At 41.1% G+C, this 8,831-nt stretch overlaps 2 protein-coding genes across 4 annotated transcripts in view; one reads left to right on the forward strand and one right to left on the reverse strand.

The window, feature by feature from the left end:
* Positions 1 to 2,527, reverse strand: part of LOC119596402 — a 120,352-nt gene extending 117,825 nt beyond the window's left edge. The window contains exon 1 of the mRNA XM_037945631.1: positions 1,832 to 2,527. Coding sequence (XP_037801559.1) covers positions 1,832 to 2,419 — 588 coding nt within the window. The 5' untranslated portion in view covers positions 2,420 to 2,527. The remainder of the gene's footprint in view (positions 1 to 1,831) is intronic.
* Positions 1 to 7,386, forward strand: part of LOC119596403 (dolichol-phosphate mannosyltransferase subunit 3-like) — a 32,881-nt gene extending 25,495 nt beyond the window's left edge. Inside the window, exons 1-3 of one of the 3 annotated variants that reach the window (XM_037945636.1) lie at positions 4,726 to 4,838; positions 6,671 to 6,748; positions 6,927 to 7,386. In XM_037945636.1, the coding sequence (XP_037801564.1) occupies positions 6,674 to 6,748; positions 6,927 to 7,133 (282 nt within the window). In that variant the 5' untranslated portion in view covers positions 4,726 to 4,838; positions 6,671 to 6,673 and the 3' untranslated portion in view covers positions 7,134 to 7,386. Of the gene's footprint in view, positions 1 to 4,725; positions 4,839 to 6,199; positions 6,288 to 6,670; positions 6,749 to 6,926 lie in introns of those variants that run through there. The other 2 variants (XM_037945635.1, XM_037945634.1) reach the window with 2 other exon arrangements.
* Positions 7,387 to 8,831: the final 1,445 nt, after the last annotated feature.

The following is an 8,831-nucleotide window of genomic DNA, read 5'->3' on the forward strand; positions in this document are numbered from 1 at the left end:
CGTTCTGTTAATTTTTCTGAATAGGTCTTATATCCTGCTCGAGCGAGAATCAAAGAGCAGACGCCCATTTCTGTGCCCAGCATAGAGATAGACGGGCATGTCTCGGTCATGCAAATGCCAGGCCCACTTTGTTTACACTCACGACCTTGGAGGAATGCGGTGTAGCCTGTAGCCATTCTGCCAAAACAGGTCATGGTTGGAAAACCATTTTGCGTAGCGATAGAAACGATGCAAGCATTACATCTCTCTCTCTCTCTTCTCTTTCGCTCTCTTCCCCCCCCCCTCTCTCTCTCTCTCTCTCTCTCTCTCTCTCTCTCTCTCTCTCTCTCTCTAACACACATACACACGCACTCACTCACTCAATCACACAACTTTGATTACTCCTTTGTAAATACTCCCGACATGATTTCGAAAAGTACACCAACGGATTCCAACAAACTGCGATTGATGGATCTATCACCTAAGACGACTCCATGAAAAACGACCAAGAACGACGCACGACTGCAATGAGTCACTCCACACCAAAACATTAAGCTTTATAGTCGCAGACAGACACCATTACAAAACTAGACTTTCATTACGTAGACCGCAACACACAAGAATGCCATGTCAACCAAAAGCTAATCTCGAACCTCTTCTCAACCTACAAAAGACAACCTTTCACTCATTCACACGCCACTGTCTACATCACGAATTACAGCGTCACACTTCACCTTATACAAGACAACACGCAGACAGTATGACAATACAAATAAAAACCGAGATTATCATGCTAACAAAGAAAGGTATGTATGTGTAGTGTTTTTTTTATTCTTCAAAGAGGGTGAGTCAGTGAATGTGTGTGTGTGTGTGTGTGTGTGTGTGTGTGTGTGTGTGTGTGTGTGTGTGTGTGTGTGCGTGCGTGCGTGCGTGCGTGTGCGTGTGTGTGTGTTTGTGCGTGTGTGTGTGTGTTTGTGCGTGTGTGTGTGTGTGTGTTTGTGCGTGTGTGTGTGTGTGTGTGCGTGTGTGTGTGTGTGTGTGCGTGCGTGTGTGTGTGTTTGTGCGTGCGTGTGTTTGTGCGTGCGTGCGTGTGTGTTTGTGCGTGCGTGCGTGTGTGTGTTTGTGCGTGCGTGTGCGTGCGTGCGTGCGTGTGTGTGTGTGCGTGTGTGTGTGTGTGTGTGTGTGTGTGTGTGTGTGTGTGTGTGTGTGTGTGTGTGTGTGTGTGTGTGTGTGTGTGTATGTGCGCGCGCGCGCGTGCGCGTGTGAATTTTACATACAATCTGTATGTCCTAAGTATGTGCCGTATGTGTTTGTGTCAGTGTGAGCGTGGAAGGGTGTACTTGGTGTGTTAGGGTGTGTACACGTATAGAAAGAACCAGTGTGTGTGAGCGTGATTCAGCAACCAAAACAATTCCATGAAACTTGTAGGCTTATAGAGTGTAGTCTACCCTACTTTACGGCTCTCTTTTCTGCTCCGCCCTTCCGTCACCTGATGGTGGAGTGGGAGGGAAGGAAGGGAGGAGGAGGAGGAGGAGGAGGAGGAGGAGGAGGAGGAGGAGGAGGAGGAGGAGGAGGAGGAAGGAAGGAAGGAAGGAAGGAAGGAAGGAAGGAAGGAAGGAAGGAGGGAGGGAAGAAGGGAAGGAAGGATGGAGGAGGAGGGAAGAATGGGAGGAAGGAAGGAGGAGGAGGGAAGAACGGGAGGAAGGGGGAGGGGAAGAAGGAGAAGAAGGAAATAGAATAGTGGTAGTAGTAATGTGTAAACGTTGAAAAATGAAACCCTGTGTGAGGGAAAGGGTGGAGAGGCACCCTCCCCGTTTTTCTAGTGTCTTCCTAAACGAGCGACTTTACCTACCTGCTGTGTCAAAACCGGGTCGATCTTGGGCACCTCCAGCTCCTTGAAGGGCTGGGGCGCCACGCCCTCGTACTCCTTCAGGATCACCGTCTCCTCCCCGACCACGAACACGTCGGGGGACTTGACCAGGAAGTCCCTGAACTCCTTCACGTGTTGCCCCGAGACGTGACGGACCTCTGGCGATGCCTGGGACCTGTGGCCAAGCAGGGACTTAATGGGAACCTCCGTCCCTGCCCCATACTGTCGCAATTTGCCCACGAAATAATCCACAGCCTCCTTGACGTAGTCCCTTTTGCCCAGAAGCTTCCCCGTCGGGTCGTGCGGGTTGGAGATCCCGTTGCTGTAGTTGGTGACCGACACATAGTCCTCCTCGAGCGTGAACAGGGACGGATACTGCTGCAGGAACTTTCTGAGGCCGGACTGCGACCCGCCTGCGATCTGACGCATTTCCTTGGTGAAGCCTTTCGTCCCGAACTGACAGCTGAGGTCATGCAGCGTCCGCGGCTGACCCTTGTCCATGAGCCGGTCAAGGAAGAATAAGAGCGTAAGGTTCTTGACATGGTCGTAATCTTTAGAGTCCATACTCATTGAAACTAATTTAGATTTCCAACGATATCCTCTAAAAACTCAATTAGGTTGGATGCTCTCCCCACGAGCAACGACATACGTCCCTCCCCTCCTCACTCCACAACTACACTGAGGTGCAGCAGCGTCAGCCAACAGAGCTCAAGATCCACCAGAATGCGGGAGAGTTGCCTATTTTTCATTAATTCTATTAGTTTCTATATATTTGTTCGGGGTCAGTTTCTGATTATTATTACAATTTTTATTTCTCGTAAATTATTTAATCATTATTTACTCTTATTTCAAACATTCATTGTATTTTTTCAACTGAATCGGGAAACGTTCTTTGGTCACACAATTTCAGTAATGAATTTAGGATTTACCGATAGTAAAGGTTTAATGATGACCATCAGTTCTAGAATTCCGTGGCTGCAAGTAGATTTATTGTATTTCTGCGAAGTTAATATCTGCATACAATTACCGGAAGTTTCTCTATTTCAAAATGCCGGGTCAAATCCATTAAATTTCAGCAGATAAATGTGTTGTTACTTTTCTAAGCTTTTTCCTGTAGTTCGTATTCTAATTACTATTTTTTCACATTCATGTTTTTTATACATAAGGCAATATGTATAACAATCGTAAAACATTTCTTCTAGACTTTACAGTAAAAGACAAAACGTAAATCAGAAGAGAGAGAGAGAGAGAGAGAGAGAGAGAGAGAGAGAGAGAGAGAGAGAGAGAGAGAGAGAGAGAGAGAGAGAGAGAGCAGATGATCCATATATTGTAATATAATCACAATATCAAAAACAAATTTAGAAAGTCAGTTATTACGAAAAAAACTGATACCAATCAGTAAACAAAAATTGTAAAATGAAAGGAATACACGAATTGGCAACATCAAGAACTTGTTGATACACACTAACTTAAGGAAAAAATATTGTTATCATAGAAATGTGTACATAACTACAGTATATGTATATGTATATGAGGAGAGAGAGAGAGAGGAGAGAGGAGAGAGAGGAGAGAGAGAGAGAGAGAGAGAGAGAGAGAGAGAGAGAGAGAGAGAGAGAGAGAGAGAGAGAGAGAGAGAGAAAGAGAGAGGGAGAAGAGAGAGAGAGAGAGAGAAGAAAAGAGAGAGAGAGAGAGAGGAGAGAAGAGAAAGAGAGAGAGAGGGGAGTGAGAGAGAGAGAGAGAGAGAGAGAGAAGGGGATGAGAGAGGAAAGAAGGAGATGGGGAGAGAGAGAGGGAAAAGAGAGAGGAGAGAGAGAGAGAAAGAGAGAGAGAGAGAGAGAGAGAGAGTATGGAAGAGAGAGAGAGAGAGAGAGAGAGAGTATGGGAGAGAGAGAGTGAGAGATGGGAGAGAGAGAGAGAGAGAGACGAGAGAATGAGGAGAGAGAAGAGGAGAGAGTATGAGGAGAGAGAAGAGAGAGAGAGAGAGATGAGAGAGAGGGAGAGAGGGAGGAGGAGAGGAGAGAGAGAAGAGAGAGAGAGCAACAAAAAAAAAAACAACAAAGCACACACACACACACACACACACACACACACACACACCACACACACACACCCACACACACACACACACACACACACACACACACACACACACACACACACACACACACACACACACACACACACACACCTGTCCGTACGCGTTCAGATTTTGTCCATCAGTATGCGTAAAATGTACTAGTGTACATGGATATCATCCGATGAAAATGTTCAAAGGCAAAACGTCTATATGCGATCATCAGCGGTTGCTGAAATATGTGATTACATTTTGTATGAAATTAACTTTACATGCTTTGTGTTGAATCGTGGCATTTATTGGTGTATGACCTTTCTTTAGACTTCAAAGAAACTATAAATTAGTAAATTATTGAAAATAAAACCTTTGACGTAAAATACACATAATCTTCAACTTATCTTAATAATAATGCTACTAAAACAATTGGAATTGAGCAATACTATAAAAGCATTTGGAAAATGGCGCTGATATGAAATAACTTTTTCATAAAAATAAGACACAAGAAGAGGATTTCATGGAATAAATAATTAACGTCAAGCATCTCTGTTATTTCCAATATACGAGTATGTTTAGTTATTAATTTTTCAATACATAGATGGCGTCTTTGTGACCTCGCTATGTTAAAACGTAAAGCATCGATAATAACTTAATAAAACAAATATCCCTTACATTTTTTTCTATATCATAAACACGTGGTTGACATAACCTAATACCATACCTTGAATCTATTACCAGTTTAAAGAGGTTCTTTAATTGATGAATAACTACGAAATAGTCACCGATAGATGGCTCTCTATTAAACTTAAATAAGTACCTGGCAACTCGGCATTAGGCAAAAACGTCCCGAGTGTCTCATATTCCCACCTGTCAGTGTGGCTGTGTGATTCTTCCTTCCACGTCACGAATTTGTTTACTGTAAGCCGCTATTTTGTTATATCCTTCATGTTTATTTTTTTCTTAAAGGAGTTTGAAGGCATTTTGTCATCACGAGTTATGTTTTACGTACTTTTGGCCTTGTGTGAATGGCCAGTTGATGCTGGGTGGATTTATTGGGTGTAGGCGTGAAAACATATGATTCTGATGCTACCTGGTCCAGGTTAATTAGAATTCATGTATTATTATCTACTTGTGTTTGTTGTCACCGCCAGCTGATAATTTGTTCAGGATATGTTGGCTGATAGTAACAGAACACAGGGAATGGCCTTCAAGATAGGATTTTTTTTTTCTCTCGTGAGTAGTTGATCAATCTGAACCCACTTGAATCTCCTCTGATCAGTATTAAATAGATTAGTCTGTAGTTCTGATAGTGGGTGCAGTGATAAGCAAATTGTATTCACCATGCTTCATCAGTTCGTGCCCTGGCAAAAGCCGACTTAAATCCAGTATATATCTACCTAACTAGGGACAACTTAGGGGCTCTGTCATCAAGAGAGGAAGAAACTGCGCTCATTTTTTGATGCAAGAAATAATCTGCAGACATGAATGGTAACGTCACAAATAAATGGAAAAGGCTGCGGCAAGAGCTGCTCATAGCCAGCTCTTGCTGGCTATGAGCACGTTTCAGCTGTGTCTTGTATTTAATGAGGTGAAGACAATATTTCCTGGGGAGTCTCATCAACCCTCCCCTCAGGTGGTAATGCCCTGTTGCGGTAACATAGAGTATTAAATAAATTCTGTGGCAAAGAGTTTGGGGCCAAGTCTCTTGTGAGTGCATCCATACTGCAAAGAATTACCCAGAGTAGACGCACTTGCCAAAGACTGCCCCCCAACACCACATCACAAAATTTATTCTATAATTTAGGTTGCCATGACTGGGCATCTCTTCTGGAGACTTAACAAGGGGAGGGGTGAATAACTTCTGAAATGCTTTAAACAGAATGCCATACCTTAACCCGCAGTAATTTACTGACACATAACCCTGTATAAACTGTTTTTTGCAAGTAGGTCATTAGTCATAGTCAATTAATTATCATTCATGAAAAGGTACTTTACTTACAATGTATTTCTATAATTCTTTTAATGAAACTACAATCAAAGTGATATCCCATTTCAGGGCTAGGAAATGTGAGACGTCAGGGGTTCTGAAGAGATGAGTCATGCAAATTATATATAAGTTGTGCAAATCATATATAACATATTTGATGGGTTTTCCCCATGCCAAACTTTTTTCTGCTGCTTACACTTAAAGCTACAGCATACATAATTCTTAGGAAAGGAGGCTAAAGAGAAAATATAAACCTTTTAAGTAGGGTATCTCATCACTAACCACAGTCATTGTTTAGTGAATACAACTTCGAGCAGAGTTGACTGTGTGTGGCATGGATACTTGCCACCGAGCCTTTGGACCTGGTTCACTATGACATGGTAAGGTGTCAACATGAGGGAATGGAAAAGTTAAAGCTGTTTTTTTTTTTTCCTTCTTTTTCTTTCAGTTTACCTGCCTGTATTTTGTATTATGCACACAGCAATTGTCCATGCCTAACTGAGCTGTAGTGAAACAACCATCAGACATCATATGTATATATATTTATGTATATTTACCTTTTTCTTTTGTCTTAGGGAGTGCATATTTTTTTCATTTTTAATCTACTAATGTTGCTGAAATATATTAGGACAGAGATTTATGGTATATTTTGATGATGCACAGATTTCTTCATATCCATATTAAGCTGTACATTACACACAGTATACATTACTTCAAATTAATCTGAAATATTTATGTGATGTCATTTATTGCTTTTTAACAGATAATGACTAAACTGGTTGAGTGGTTGATGGGAGCTGTCCTTATCCTGGGACCCTGGACAGCTGTAGTGACCAGCACGGTTAGTATCCTTAGTGAATATCTTCTTCAGTTTTATATTTGATTTGTAATGACTTGGTATAGTATCCCTGTATTATTGATTCTGCAGACATAATGATATATATGAGCAGTGTTGATTGGAGTAGTTTTACTAATTACATTCAGAATTCATAACCTTGATACAATTTTCTTTTTTACAGGTCAAGAATGAGTTTACTGATCAGTACTTCATATATATCCTTCTCCTTCCTCTTGTATTGGTTGCCATGTTTGGTTTGGTATCGGTGGCAATAATTGCACATAGAGTCTACAATTTCAATGACTGCAATGAAGCTGCAGAGGAGCTTACAAGACAGATAAAGGAAGCCAAGGAAGATTTAAGGAAGAAGGGACTAAAAATTGACTAACACAAAATGGGAATTCTAGCTTGTTCTAATTATACCTTTGTGGTTGTGGTAGGAGAGCTTTGTTAAAAAAATATCGAGATGGATGTGTCAGAATACAGTGCTTGATTTTCTCCTTTGTATTTTCTGTGAATTCTCAGTGTCTAACGAATAATCTGGTTTCAGAATATTTTTGTATGCTCGAGAAATGTGTAAGAGAACTCACTTGTTATTTATTATATTCATTTTATAATAAAATATAAATTGAAAACAAAAATGAATTTTCTTTCCCAGTTTGTATAACCTTTAGTAAATTTTATATAGACAGAATTACGTCTGCTTTTTGAGGAGAGTTACATCTCAAAATTGGCCTAAAATAACCTTATAGCTTGGTTTCCTTGAAAATTTATATTCTGCAGCTCCTTAGAATAAAAGATAAATTTGTTCATTCGTCCAAAAACTAACAACATAAGTAAAACGTGCATCATGAACCCCACAAATACATGCCTAATTTTTGCGCGATTTGCGAGACATTTCTGAACACTTCACTGGTTTTGAATGTTTGAATGTTCAACTGCTACTGACCAGAATAAAACTTTCCTAAATAGCAATACTATTATAGTAACAATATTGCTTTTGTTTTGAAATTAACATTCAGTACATGCTAATAATAATAATTATTATTATGATTATAATAACTATTATAATCATAACAGATTTTCAAAATGTAGCCTGTACAGTATGCAAAGTGATTACAGAATGTTTCCAAAAGTTAAGCCTGTAAATATTTCAATTTTGAGTTTAATCTGGTGGCCTATAGAATTCCATCAACAATGCACAAGGAATATATGCAGCTTTACGCTCATTTCATCCCCCCCCCCAAACTCCTTGCTTCTTCTTGTGGGGGGCTTAGGAGATGGAGACTGGGACCCAATGAAGGGGATCACCCTACCTTGGACCTCAGCCCTTGCCTCAATTAATTTTGCATGCTCTTTTCTTCTCCCCTATTCCTTTCCTTCTCTTCTTCATCATCCCCTTCTTCTGTCCACTTCCCAAGGTGTGAGAGCTGTGCTCAAAGAATGAAAGGCGAAATTGTGTCAGTCATGAATGGCCTCCATGAGCCATGGGCATGGTATTCCCTTGGTTAATTGTCTAGCCCATACCCTTCATGGGAACCCTGAGGGGAAACCATTTCCTTTTCCCATTTATTTCAGGCTCAACATGGCCAATAATTTAAAAGTTTACCCTTATTTGGGGCATTAAGGCTTTCCCCTTTATCAACTACCCCATTTAAATTTGCCTCTCCTTTGACCACAGCTCTGACTGATACTAATACCCCCTCCTTGATGTTTGCGTTCAACTCTATCCATTCCAAATTATCCACCCAGATTATTACTCATCCTTCAGAATTCACATCTTCCTCTCTCCCAACATCCTCTTACCCCTACCCCCCTTATTACTACTATACATCCTTATTATCCTCCTTATTGCCCTCCCAACAGTACTACCTCTCTCCAAACCACCTCATCTTCCTCCCCCCGTCATCCTTCTACTGCTTCCACCTCTACAAACCTTTTGAGTACTGTTTTTCGTCCAGCCAAGTGGGATCAGTTCTTCCCAGCCCCGTATTCTGACAATACCCTTTTCTTCCAACAATGTCTCCAAAAACAGGTAGGCAAAGTTTCCTTTCACAGACTGATTGTTCACACCTCATCACAGTTA

Source organism: Penaeus monodon, chromosome 37, assembly GCF_015228065.2.
Source record: "Penaeus monodon isolate SGIC_2016 chromosome 37, NSTDA_Pmon_1, whole genome shotgun sequence".
Taxonomy (NCBI): Eukaryota; Metazoa; Arthropoda; class Malacostraca; order Decapoda; family Penaeidae; genus Penaeus; species Penaeus monodon.